General features: G+C 54.3%; 1 protein-coding gene across 2 annotated transcripts in view; it reads right to left on the reverse strand.

The window, feature by feature from the left end:
• CSNK1G2 (casein kinase 1 gamma 2) overlaps positions 1-14,277 on the reverse strand; it is a 46,057-nt gene that overhangs the window by 12,836 nt on the left and 18,944 nt on the right. For both annotated transcript variants that reach the window (XM_050910543.1, XM_050910542.1), the window contains exon 2: positions 3,250-3,746. In XM_050910543.1, the coding sequence (XP_050766500.1) occupies positions 3,250-3,436 (187 nt within the window). In that variant the 5' untranslated portion in view covers positions 3,437-3,746. The remainder of the gene's footprint in view (positions 1-3,249; positions 3,747-14,277) is intronic.

Raw genomic sequence — 14,277 nt, forward strand, 5'->3', positions numbered from 1 at the left:
CAGAGGCAGGCTGGCTGCAGGCAGCAGATGGGCAGGGGAGCTGCCCAGCCAGGGCAGGGGGGAGCTCGGGGAGCTGCAGGCAGCGGGTACTGCCCAGGGCTGCCTTTGGAAAGCCCCAGGAGGAGCTGGGCTGGCGCTCGTCCACAGCTGCAGGCTGGCAGGAGGAAGAAGAAGCACTTTGGATGTGCTGGCCGGGGCAGGGTGCCCTGCCCAAGCCCAGGGTGAAGCACCAGGACAGGGTGACCAGGAGGTAACAGGACCCACCACCTGCACAACCTAAACCTGCCCCTCACTAACCCCCACTCAGCTCCCCCCAGACCCCATGCACCAGAGGGCTGGAACAGCCACCCCGCTCCAGCTCCCAGCCCAGCCTTCCAGTCATGCTTGTACAGCGAGGAACCGGCCAGCAGCACTGCCTGACTGGGACGGGGACTGGCACTACGTTGGTGTATCACCCAGGATGCCAAGGCCAGCATGAACACAGAGGGGCAGGATCCAAGCATGGCTCTGGCAGCCAGGAACTCCTGCCCAAGTCATTCCCCTTCTGGCTTCCCACAAATGCCTTATGCCAATTTTTTTAAAATTTTATTTTTAAACAAATCACTTTTGATTTTGGACACCTCCATACCTGGGAGGACACTTGTCTCGATCTGGGGCAGCTGAGCTGAGGCACCTGGAAGGACAGATCGTCACCTGCCTCTCGGCACAGTGGTGAAATTGGGCAAAGTGTTACCTGTTTCAGGAAGACAACTTCATCTTCCTCCATCCCCCACCTCTGGGAGCTGGAGGAGTCACCTCCTAGCATGTTTTTGCAAGATCTTCTGGCTTTTTTTATGAAAGGAAAAAGTCCAAAGAAGATTTGGGAGCTTTTAAACACTGAGCTACACTTTGGCCTCTGCAACCAGCCTGCCCTTGAGGATTGAATACTCCACTCCCAGGGGAAAACTGAGTGTCCAGCAACAGCTGGGGACCATCCCTGCTCATGCCACCGCTTCACAGTGGGATCCCTCTGGTCCCTTGCCATTCATCTGCAGTTGGAGGAATCCCTACTTTTTGTGAAGTCCTGAAAGCATTCCTGAGCCCTGACGCAGCTCAGAGGCACACCTAAGGAAGAGAGATGCGATTTTAGGAGAAAAGCCACATAGCTATGGCTTCCACTGCTGTGATGAGATCTTGTGCTCAGGCCTTTGTTATGGCTGGGCGCTACAGGGTGTGACAGGGCAGGAAAATCACGTGAAGGGACTAGAGGCTTCTCTTGCTGGTGGCAAGGACAAACTCTCGCAGTGAGAATCGACTGCTGTGGAGCCCCAGAGCAAGAGCTCACTGCTTGTCCCTTCAGCCACGAGCAAACTGAGCCCAACTGCTGCTCCCAGGTCCCTGCAGTGGCTCCCCTCTGAGCAACCTGGGCTGCCAGTTTCACAGACACTCCTCAGATCCGCACGAGACTCGTGTCCACCTCGGTGCTGTCCCCAAAAAGTGAGGGGGAGGCCAAGGCAGGGGGTCACACCGACCCTCAGCACTGAGCACGCCAGACAGAGCAACAGCCACAGCCCCAGTTGTTTCAGACTCCTGCCTAGAGCAGGATCTTGGAAGATAGCTCACCCAGAAACACGTTCCCACTGTGGGACGTTCACTGGCAAGCAGGGAAAAGAAGGTGGAAGGACACAGGTAGACCCTGCACAGCTCAGAGGCCTCCGTCCGCCCTCTCCCAGCCAGGGGTGCAGAGTCCCCAGGGGGTGTCCAGATCCACCTGGGTAGTGAAAGGAGCAGCTGGTGCGGCAAAATCCCTAAATACCTCTCCTTCCACAATACCTGGGTCTGGGAGGAAGGATCACAGCTCTTCATGACACCGGGAGAGACAGACCCTCCGCTGCTGAATGCGGGAACCACTTGGCTGGATTTTAAACAGAGCATTTTCCCAAGCTGTGCAATTAAGCGGCGATCCCATCGGGGAGTTCAGGAACAGGACGGTTTAGCCTGGCACCAGCCAGTCTGTCATGCTGGGAAGAGCTAACATTAACTCCCCACAGACAGAGGCGGCACGGCGAGGTGGGTAAACTCACCCCACCCTCCGTGCGGGTGCCGGAGCCGGGGCTGCCGGCGGCGCCTCCCGACAGCCTCCCACCTCCTGCTCCTTTTGCACGCAAACAGCCTGCCGAGACGACCACATTTACTGCAGGTTTAGCTCAAAGCTTGGTTTGAAAAGGCGCTGCTTAAAATATCACAGAGCAACAAGGCCTACGGCTGTCACAGGCTCCCAGCCTGCTCCGGGGACCAGCTTTCTTCCCTCTTCCTAGGGCACAAGCCCTTTCCCAAAGCACTCGCAGCCAAGGCCAATGCTCCACCTGGCAGAGACTCCATCAACACGTCCAACGCGCATTCCTGGAGACAGCCCGACTGCGCTGCTGGCACAGCGGTGCCTGGCACTGCCGGGCCTCTCCCAGCTGCCTGATGCCAACCGAAGAGTTAACAGCTTGCTGAAAGCCTTCTGGGGCATGTCGAGTCCTTGGGAGAGGAGCAACTGCCCACCCTCTAAACAGGAGTTTGCTTGAACTGTTTCCTGATAAACTTGGTTCAAAATGGAAAGTGACCATGGAAGGTGCTTGGGTTTTATTCAGCCCTTTCTCTCTCCCCTGCATAAAATTTTAGGAGAGTCTCTGAAACAACCAGTTTCAACAACCGGAGAATTTACCCAGGATAAAATACCGACTCTCTTCCCCAGATGTTTGCCCCAGCAAAGCTAACACCCCACAGGCCCCCACTCTCCTGAGGCATGTGGCGCAGCGGGAGGGCAGCACCCTGTGCACAAGTGGGGCGAGATCTGGTGAGCACACAGCAGCATCTTGTGAAACGTTACCCGCTAAGTGTTCCTGGACTGGGGGCGACACCCAGGCCTGCATCGGCCACCACCACTTCCAACAGACAGGACTGAACTATAACGCTCTCCCTGACAAACCCAAAGACCAATAAGTACGGGGAGGAGATGGGAAACACCTCTGCAATCAGTCCTTCGGGCTGTGATGGGCTTTGAAAGATCAAGCACCATGTGAAGGGGCTGAGGAAAAGGAAACTCTGCAAAGGAAGCAAGGGCTACCTGCAACATGCAATGCTTCAACACTGTACGGCCAGTCAACACCCTTGGTGCTGACAGTCACAGGCACGTGCCAGCTCCTCCTGCTGCAGGAGGTGGATGCCAGGGCAATCCCTGCACAAGCAGTTATAGTGAGGACAGAAGACGACCCTTCTCACCTAGACGGAGCTCCCCGAAATTGCCGCATCCAATCTTCTTGCCGACCCGGAAGTTGGGACCCACCATTAAGACTCCCGAGTTGGTTCCAGCACTCCGGCTTCCATGACTGCTCCTTCCTCCACCTGTCTTGGACATCCTTTTACCTTCCTCCAGCTCCCCTTTCCCTCCTCTCTTATCAAAATCCATAAGTTTGTGATACCCCGGCCTCTCCACGGTTACGCTGCTGCCATACAAATCCCAGAGCTGCCGAAAGTTGAGGGGTGAGGAGAAAAGAAGCAGGGCTCTTCTTGGTTAATACACCATCACGGTGAGCGATGGGAGGGCGGGGCGTGGAGAAGGAGGGATAAGCGGCCACCCACGGGTGCTGGGCTACTGAAATGTTAGTACTTTCCAAGTTCCCGCCGCGATTGTCATCGTCGCCTGTTACAGGGAGTTCTTTGGTGGAGAGAACATCGTGCGGAGAGGGTCCTCCCAGCGTGGCTCCTCGGACTCCCAGCTGCGGAAAGGAGAGGGAGAAAATTAGCATGAGGAAACGAGGAGAAAGAGGACAACAGGGGGTTGTGGGCTCCAGGCTCCTGACCCCAGCTCCGCAGAGCCGCTCCAACACCTTCCCTGTGTTACAGATAACTCCCACAACGACAGAGGGTGCTGCAACTGAGGGGTGGAGAAGCTGGGGTATCGGGACCATCACAGGGTGCTCCATGTCTAAGATGCTGGCATAAATAAATAAATAAAAGCCTGACCACAGCAGGAGGTGAAATGCTTGATGAGCATCTCCAGGTCGGAGCCAGCGGAGAGTCACGCGAGGAGAACAATGTCCCCAGAGGGAAGGGTGCTGGCAGCAGGGAGACCTTCGGAGGCACCAGCCAAGGCACTCGGGCCAGGCTGCCGCTGGTCAGACCTAAGAGTCCCCAGAGCGGAGGACACACGTAAACCACGCCAGGCGTGCAATTTCCTATGAAGTGAAAAGAGGATATTGTCCTCAGGCGGCTGGGAGGGTCCCTGCGGGTCCAGAGGCTGTGGCCAGCTGAGTCAGAGTGCTTGCCCCCAGCACCAACCTCCATTGCGGCTGGGCCGGGACCTTTGTGCCAGCGATCCTGCGCCAGGATGCATGGGAGAGGACACAGTTTCTAAGTGGCTGTGCGTGTGTGGGGAATGACCATGCTCAGGGCTGCCATGACAGCCCGCCCAGGCCTGCCAGGCTGGGGTAAAACAGACACTGGCAAACAGGAACCCACGACTTACTAACACCCTGCTCGCCTCCCCGGTGAGCTCCTGATTGCTGCCTCTTCCTCCGCTCTCACAAACAAAGCTTGATTTTAACTGCAAAGCTTGGAGCGAGGCATGGTGACCAATAGGGCTGCTGGCTGCAGCCCGGGCAAAAGCCACTGTGACACTCACTGAAGAGTAACTGATGGCCGTGGATGCTTGTTCGCTCAGTGGTCGTGCAGCACCTTGCCTATCTCACATGCGCAGCTCCCAGCACTTCCCAGTGAGGCTGCAGGAAGCCCTGTGCTGGTGGTGGGGTAACTGGGGTTCCCCTCGGCCCCTGCAAACAGGCAGGACTCAGCTCAGCCCCTCGAACCAGGGAGCTCCTTCCCATGTGCACACCTCTGCTCATTGCAGGGGGGTTGGACTAGACGACCTTTAAAGGTCCCTTCCAACCCAAACTATTCTATAATTCTATGACATTGACTCCGCACAAGCCCTCTCCATGCAGCTGACCATGTTCACACAGGTACAGCCCAACATCGAGGCCAAATCAGCCCCTCGCTCCCTTCCACAGGGGTGGGATGACAAGTACCATCAACCAGCTCTGTTCTCAGGGAACCAGGTTCCCAAGAGGGAGCCATGCTCTTCCTCCACCCAGGACTCCCACCGGAGCTGCCTGGAGGGAGGTCAGGCTCAGTCCCCTCCTTGCAGGGATGCCTGTGCGGGAGGCAGGCAGAGCGTGCCAGGAGCAGGACAACCAGGAAGCTAAATAGGGGCTGGAAAGTGCAAAGGGTCAAGCAGGAGCCGGGTGCACACTGGGAGGCCACATGAGAGACAGACAGACCGACACAGGCACACACGCCCTGCTTTCCCCCCCAGCATTCATCATCTCTGCTTTTGCTCCCAGCTCAGCCCTTGCTGCGTTTCGAGTGAGCCGAGCTGGGAGGCAGCCCCCCCCCACCCCCGCCTGCCCCCCCCCCCCGGCCCCACTCCCCCTCTCACCACCTTCCTCCGCTCCTTTCCGGGCTCCCGTGATGCCCACCAAGAGCCCTTGCTGCCGCGGCCTCATTACCTGCGGGTTAAACAAGCAAACCCACGCCCCTCCAGCGCTCAGACTCCAGGAAATGAGCACACTGCAAGTCCTGACGCTTGGCCAAACCCCGTAAAACTTTTTATTGGCTCTCAATGGCTATTAATAACAAAAAAAAAAGGCTTCTTGTGCTAAAGGGTCCATGGGGGGAAATGGGGGAGGGTCTAAGAGCAACAGAGGGAAAAAGACACCCAAGCCAGAGCTCAGCATGGGGGAAGGACCGGCCATGTAAGGGTCCGTGGGCAGGGGAGCTGCTCCCTGGGGCTGCCCCGCTCCCAGTCCTTGCCTGACACCGAATCCTCGCCAGGGCCCACCACACTCTGTCCACAGCATCCTGGCAAAATGCCGCTGCTCTCCACAAGGGACTGGAGCTGCAGGCACTGAAGGTGCAGGGTGCTGGCCCAGCTCTTCGGGGCTGTTGTGGGTGCACAACACCCATCTGTGGGACATGCCTGTTCAAGTCCTGGGGAACAAGGCTTTCATGTGGGATGAAAGCCCCCTCCTTCCCCCGCAGGCTCCATCCTCCAGGCCAACACCTCTGGAGCATCCCCAGGACACAGCAGCCCCAGCACAGAGCAGCCTGGCCCTCCAAGGCCACCCCCAGCAGGCCAACACCTGGGGACCATCCTGCTGCACCCAGCACACTTTGGCCAAGGGAAACTGAGGCACGCCGAGCCTTCCAGCTTCCCCAAAGGCGGGCAGCCACAGGCCGGCTCCTGCCCTGACGCTCCCTTCCCCCGGCAGCCAGCGGTCTCCATCCCGTGCCAGCAGGAAGCGGGGTGGGAGCGGCAGTGGAGCAGGGCTTCCCTGCGCTTTGTTCTCCCCCAGCCCCGAGCGCACACGGCCGACACGTGATATCCTGCTCATTCTTTGCTCCCCCAATAATTTCCGCTCCAGGTTCGGCGCATGGTGGTGCCCTCCCGCCCGTCTCACGCTTCTCCCATCTCCGCTGGCCTCGCGCAAGGACGCCAGGGAGCCATTTCCCCTGTGACCTCCTAGAGCAGGCGGCGCGGCACAGCTCTCCCCAGGCATTTCAGGAGCCACCTTCCCCAGACGTGGCTCCAGCCACACACTGGGGAAGGGGAGACAGCCAGCGATACACGGGCCATGCTGCTTCATACCCCGTTTTCGTTTTGAATCAGACCTTTATGTTCAGTCCCAGGGGATTTCAGTCCCAGACTGTTTGCACAGAGTCAGGCGGCCAACAACCAGAGCCGAGGGAGCTCCAGCCCCCACGCTTGGTTTTTATTTTTTTTTAAAGAGTTATGGGCCAGTCTTTGCAAGGGAATTTCAGACAATGGAGCGAGACAGAGCCCTAACAGAAGGGAAAAAATAAATCGTTTCCTGTGAGCACTGGGAGACTCTGCCGTCTTCCCCCAGCCCAGACAAACGCAGGCAGCAGTGTAGCACGACTCTCCAGCCCTGCCTGTGCAGCCAGCCCCAGCCTTGGGAGCAGCCCCCCTGGAAGAGCCCGGCTCCAAACCCCGATTTCAGGCAGCTGGGCCAGGGCAACGACCAGCGAGGCCATGGCACCAACCCCTGCGCCAGGGCTGCGTGCCAGCCGGCTGCCGCGCTGCAATTCCCCCTTTTCCAAAGCTGGGCGGTCAGAGCAGCAGGAAGTCACTGAACCGCGTTCGCGTGAGTCAGGCCAGGGCAAGTGATGCTCCTCCAAACTCTGCCCACCAGCCTCCCCCGTGGATGAGCCACGGGGAGCCGAGGGCTGGGAGGAATCTATTTTCGCATCCGAAGAGCGTCAAGGAGAGGCAACGGCTCGCTGTACCTCGGTACAAAAGCAGGACCCACCTCTCTGTGCGGTGTCAGTGACTGGTCAGGTTTTCCACCCTGTGCCATAAAGAGATCTCTGGCCTTTAAAATTGAGAACAACCTAATTAGAAACAGAAACCTTTGGTAAAATCCCAGGACTCCCACTGCTCTGGAGCGAACAGCCCTGCAAAACCTGCGTTTGTTAAAACACAGCAGCCTCTGGATGGGCAACAGGGACCCAGACCTGCCCCTTCCTCCCACCCCAGGGTAGCAGCACCATGGGGAAGATGCCCCTGATAGAACTGACACCACATTGTTGCATTTTGAACAGCAATCCTCACCCAGAAGGTAACATCAGGCAAGCAGCCTCAGAAAAGCACCTTCTAGGCTGGGTTTGTTGGCCTGGTATCAAATCTGATGCAAGATGAGACTAAGAAAACTTCTTTCTCTCTTTGGGGGGAAGGGGAGGGAGGGGGATGAATAAGAAAAAAAATAAATTGGCCTGAAGTTTGGTAGAAGAAATTCCAAAGCAAGCTGTGGTCTTAAAACAAATAAGCACTGCTCTGCAGTGTTTGCAATGCAAGTGCTCCAAGCCAGGGAACCTGAAAGTGAAATAAACTGCAGACAAGTGCAAGTGACTTCAGCACCTCCCCAAAACACAACCACAAAAACACTGAAAGTACCATAAAGGGGGCAAAAACACACTCAAGCAATCATCTGAAACCCAAAGAAGGGGTTCACGTTGTTTTTGTTGAAATACTGGGTTCTTTTTATTTGCCATCTGGTTTTGAGCATGCCAGGTCTGCTCCAGTCACATTTACAAGCCTTTCCCTGCAGTCATGAGGGTGAGAAAAAGGGATTGGGGGTGGGGGGGTCAGTGGTTGTTTTTTTAAAAAAAAAAAAAAGAAAAAGCTGCGATTCTAGTGCTCGCCCTTGTCTCCGAGACCTGTGACTTGGACTGAAATATCAAGGCTCGGGAAGTTCCTGGCCACATCTGCAAGTATAAAATGCTGAAAAGTTGTATTTTTAAAAATTTCTTTCCTGTATAGTGAAACCTCGTGGCTGCTGAGAAAGGACTTGTACAATACCATCTGGGGCACATTGTTCTAGGCCCTTTATACACACACAGTGTTCCTGCCCGAAAGAGGTTACAATTACACGGGGCAAGACAAAAGAGGGGAAGAAGAGGAAAAAATAGCGGCCCAGAGCAGGGAAGTGATTGGTGAAGGTCAGGGAGCAGGTCCATGGCAGTTCTCGGAACAGAGTCCAGGTGTCCTGGACCAGCCGGCACCCCCGGGCGGGTGTGATGCTGCTACCAGCCACGGAGGCTTGACTGGACTGAGCCCTGATCTCCGCAAGCCGTTGGGATGGTTACTTGAAGCCGGTTTCCCCATGTACTCTGTGCTTTGTGAGCGAAAGAGAAACACAGCTGCATCCAGATGAAAGAGAAAGGAAAGCTTCTTGAGAGCACAAAAAAGAAAAGCCCTTGACACTATGCAGCTCCAAGTACCGATCACTGCCAATTAAAAGCTAAAAATAATCACAAATACCCTATGTCCCAAAGGACAACGCATCAGCTGGCTCCCAATACAGAAATCCAGACCAAAAAGCAACTGGTGGCCGTACACAGCTGAAACCAAAACCCAACAAATTTTAAAAGTTTAAAAGGCAGATGAAGTCTTTGCTTACAAGGAGATCAAAAGTCTTAAAACAAAGCAAGATCCAACATCTTTAAAGCAAGCTGCAGACGGTCCCAGATGATGTCTACAAAGGTTTGTAGCTAAAAATGTATTCCAGTCCTCAGTGCCGGCAGCCAACCCCGCTCATGACGAAATGGGAAAAAGCTGTGCCATGACACAGAGGTTTCCCAAAATGCAGGGTCATGGAAAGCCTCACCAGGCTTCCCACAGGAGACCCCTGTAATGGGCACGGTCAAGCCGGAGGTGGGACAGGAGGTGCTGGAGGGACACGGGGCAGCTCCCTCCTCCTGCAGGAGGGCAGGAGAACCAGGGCATCCCGACGCAGGCACCCTCCAAGAGTTCAGCAAATGGAAAGGCAATGGGCTGCCAGAAGCCTCCAGCTTTTGAGCAGCCTGCAGACGCGTGAGCGCTACCTGAGTGCATGGAGACCAGCCTCCAGGCACCATTGCAGCACTGCTGGGGCCCTCTCCACCCACCCCACACCCTACATGAGGCCTCCAGAGACCCAAGACGAGCAGGACAACTCTTGGTACTCAGGCATGGCTCTGACTAGGGGCCTTCCAGGCTGAGCAGGCTCAGGAGGGGAACAACTCATCTGGGGTGTGAGCAGCTACAGAATGAGAAACAGATGCTGAAGGGGGGCAAAAAAAAAAAAAAAACAAACTCATTCCAACCTAATGCTGTGAACTGTAGTGGTACAACAGGTCCTCCTGGGATGGAGGTTTGGGCCCACGCCTGCATCCTCCACGGGGCCACTGTTCCCACGCACGCCTGTGGCAGAGGGGAGCAAAGGCCAACGCAGGCTCGAGGCATAAGACGGCAGCTTACGGACAAAGGCTGTTCCAGCTGCTCCAAAGGACAGGAACCGGCCATGAAGTCACCTTCTCCCACCAACTTTGCTCTGGACCAAGAGGAAAGGAAAAGCCTTCTGGAATGTTCCAGTGCAGCAGAAACCCGTCCCGCTGGGTCTGCAAAGTCCCGTGCTCTGCAGAGCTGGCTGAGGTCCTCCCTCTGGGCTGAAGCTCCTCACTTCTTGCTCTTTCAACAGCTGAAGGCTTCGAGGAAAAACCTGTCCACACAGCTACCACAAAAGGGAAATCCAGTGGATTTTCCAAGATGTAAAAATAATGCAGCTACTTCTCATATTCTGGAAATTTCGTGTTCAAACCACATTTGTACAAGCCCAATGCTAGCATCTCTTGCGGGACAGCCAACGTGACCAGTACAACCAGACAACCTGTACTGGAGCAACAGCAAGCACATACAGATGCGTAAAGATCCAGCTTGACCCAGTGTTATTTACTGAATGTTTAAGAACAAATACAAGCAAACTGGAACTAGGCCACCTTTACACTGACGTGGGAGCATTCACACACCTTTGGCATCAATTTAACTTCATGGGCTCAAAACCCCTCTCTTCCACAACCAACACAGAGCTGTAAAGCTGGGGGGTGACTCACTCCCAGCCCCACAGTAGTACCAGGAACCCGCTCCCCAGGCCGCTTTCCTTCCCTTTTCTCTCTGTGCACACACACACCAGTGCCGCAGGAGAAAGCCCGGTTTGAGACGGCCACGTCAGACACGGCAATAAGCCTGCTCCTGCCTCTACCTTGGAGAAGTGGCATTGTGCTCCAGAGCGTGCTGCCAAGCTCCCTGCGACTTAAGTCTTAACGTTTATGAGAAAAATCCATGCTGGGTGGATTTTTGAGGAAACAAGACAATTGGCAGGAGGGTTTTTTTTGTTGGTTTTTTTAAATGAAGAATCCTTCCAAGACTTGAACAGTTTACAGCGGCCTTTTGCTTGGGCAACAGGCAAGTCGTAAGCTGGAAGCGTAAGCTCCTCTCTCTGCCTTGTGCTGCTGGGCCCTGGCAATGCAACGGGCTCCAGAGGGATCTCCCGTGCTTCCTCTGCTCCCAGACACGCACCTCTCCCCTGAGCCGGACACAGCAGCTTGCCATCAACTCCTTCCCACAGCAGACATGCCAAAGAAGCTCAGACACAGGTCTGCGGGGTGAGCTGTCCCCAGCTGCATCAGCTGTTTCCCCAGGAGAACAAGGGAAACCTTGCTGTTTGGAGAAGACCTGTCCTGACCCCCACCCAGGGAAGTTTCCTCCGTGGGCTGGAGAGGCAGCGGGGTTGTGCAGCACTCAGAGCTCGCTCCATCTTACACCTCCGGTTACGGGAGACCCAAGCAAACCTACCAGGGCAGCAGAATATTCCTTATGGCAAAGGCAGATTGGCTTGTTCTGGCCCAATTTCCTCCCAATCCCTCAAGAAAAGAGGAGATTGAGTGCTTTGATTGAGGATCTCAAGGCACCCGGCAGAGAAGGGAGTTCTGGATGTGAACATCTCGCCTGCAACGGCACAGGAGAGTTGTGCCAACCCCGTCAGGACGGAGGACTGGCTGCGTCTCGCAGGGGACAGCCCCTGCGGAGGAGTTGGAGCAGCAGGGCAGGGGTGAAGGGGCCTTTATCTGTCCTGGGGAATCCCTTAAAAATCAGGAAGTCCTGAAAGCAGCCGCTTTCCCAGCAACGCATGATGCCTGCGCAGTTTCTGCTGATCGCAGCCACAAGAACATCATTCCGTGACCCCAGCAGGGTCAGGTCAAGCAGAGATGGCGTCCAGGCCTCCTTGCAATCTCCAACGCTTTTCCCAGCTTACAGCGAGGCGGGAGCCAGTACAGCTCTGTTTACTCCGTTTCCTCCTTTGTACGTTCATGTTGGTGTCAGCACAACAGGAAGCTCTTGTTAAATAGTTTGTTACTTAACTGCTGATGCAGAGCCACGGGGGAACCCAGGCATAACGTGCAGCACATTTCGAGAGGTGGGGGAGCCTCATAGCTCAAGTTCAGGGCTGGGATTTGAGAGGTCTCAGCTCTGCCACCGCCTCCCTGGTGATGTGGGCATGTATGAACTTCCTGGCCTTTCACATCCTGGCCATTACACTGGGATAACAACTCCCCTGCGTCTGCCTTGTCCATTTGAGGTCCCCAGGGAGATACTTGGCTCTTTCTCAGCTTTTGAAGAGTGCTGAGAGCTCAGCAACCTTCCCCCACCTCCTCCAAGGCATCCTTCAGGGAAAAGACAAGAGCCCAGTAACGGACTGAAGAAACTCCCCCACCGAACAGCAACACCATCCCGTGAAATCCACCTACCGTACCTGCACTCCTGCTGCCCACGCGCGAGGTCATCAGCCCACCGGTGGGGAATATCCAACAGTCACAAATCTACTTTTTGGATCCTCATGTCAAGCCCGCCAGCCTGCTCATCCCAAAGAACAGCCCTTGTCTGAAGCCCTACAGCCCATCTCCCCAGCTGCTTCCTTACAAGCCGTTGCATCCCTCATTGCACAAACACGGACACCGGTTCACGTCTGTATGGTGCTATCAGACTGAGTCATCGATTACACGGCAGACGCAGTCCTATCACCATGGTCACTGTACCAGAAGCGTTTGAAGCACAGTTTCCCCTTCAACACGGGAACAGTTGCGGCTGGTCTCCCCCTCCAGCGAACAGACACCACAGCATGGTTTTACTTTTGGCCCCACAATATTTACAATAAGGAAATTTGCAAGGGCAGGTTGTCCAAAACATGTTTTTTTTCCATCCAGGTTGTTTCTTGAAAAGAAAAACCAAAAGAATAAAGCCAAGGCTAATGTTTCTACCCGAATTTCTTCTAGTGTTCAGGGGGAAAAAAAAAACCCCAAAACCAACCCACAAAAACCCTAAACTGTGGCAGCAAAGCTTTTAATCCAACATGATCCGAGCATCCTTGTTCCAAACCTCCTCTCCCTTCCTGGCTTCCCAGCTCTTTACTGAGAACATGGTGTGTCCATGAGGAGAGAGGACTCCACCCGCACGCTTCACCCCAGCTCAGCCCCTGGAGCAGCAGGCACAGGGCGCTCCTGGCACCTTCAGCCTCGCCAGTGCCCTCCTGCCTCTGCCGCTCGCTGCGCCCCATGGCCGGGCTCTCGCCCTCCCTGTGCAGCGGAGGGGTCAGACACAGCTAATGCCGTTCTTAGCAGCATAATTTAAAAAACCCCAAAATCCACTAACAGAGCAAATAATCAGACACACCATCACCTCCAGCTATATAGTTAACACAGAACAAACAAAAAAAATGACTTCTAGCAAATGAAGCAGGAACGCGTTGAGCCTCTGTTAGAGATTAAAGCATTTACCACGCATAGCTGTACTGCTCCCAGCACAGACCATCAGCCAGCCCGAACATCTCAGTGTTTTACCCCAGTATCCATCCGTGGCTCTCTGCCACGTCCAAAAAAACATCCAAGCCACAAAAACACCAGGATTTAAAAAAAAAAAAAAAAAAAAAAAAAAAGGCAAGCATTTGTTTTTTCCCCAGAGTTGAGCTGTGCTGTGAAGATGGATTTTTTTTCTTTCTGGCTTCCTCTTCCAGCTATCATGTCTATTAAGCTTTTCTCTAAATTAGAAGTGTTCTCTTGTTACTGGCTGTTCCCTTCCCCAGGAGATTTTTTAGACACTGTGCACTCTGGTCAGCTCTTAACCTACAACAAATCAAGCTCCAAATCTCTTCAAAGTTATTTTCTCCCAGCTTCCAAACACAAATATGGCTTTTTAATGGCTTACTATGAATTTTCAATTTTTTTTTTTTTTTTTTTTTTTAAAAGGGTTTGTGCCTCATCGTTCCCTCCATAACGAGGAGAAGAGCAGAGTTTCAACATCACAGCAGAAAACTGCTTCTACTGAAGGGGAGTCCTGCTTCACAGCTTGGAGGCCTCACCAACGCTCAGCTACACCAAGTTCTCAACACAAAACCAGTAATGACTCACGCGTGATTTCATTGAGATCTTTAGAAGATACCAGCTCACATATTCAAAACCATCAGCCTGCTTTAAAAGCAAAATCTCAGCGGTTCCTCAAACTCCAGCACGACTAATGGTGCAGTTAGTGCTGGACAGCCCAACCATGCCGGACTGTTGCTGCCCAAGGAGCTGTATGTGCTCACAAACCTGGAGCGCGCACAGCATCCGCCTAATCCAACTCCAGCATCGCAACAGTCCCAAAAGAGAGTGGGAGCAAAACTGAAATCAGTTCTCTAAACATAATGAAATTAAATAAGTAGTAAAAAAGGGGGAAACCCACCAGTAGTAGTGCTTTTAGTTTCCAATGGAGCCCAGAGGGCAACACTCTGAAGAGTTGGTAGGAACTCACGTGAAGGTGTGAATTCCCTACGCTGTTGTGATTTTAAAACAATTGCCTCCTTTTTGAGAGGAGCATGG

This window comes from Gymnogyps californianus, chromosome 24, assembly GCF_018139145.2.
Source record: "Gymnogyps californianus isolate 813 chromosome 24, ASM1813914v2, whole genome shotgun sequence".
NCBI classification, from domain to species: Eukaryota; Metazoa; Chordata; class Aves; order Accipitriformes; family Cathartidae; genus Gymnogyps; species Gymnogyps californianus.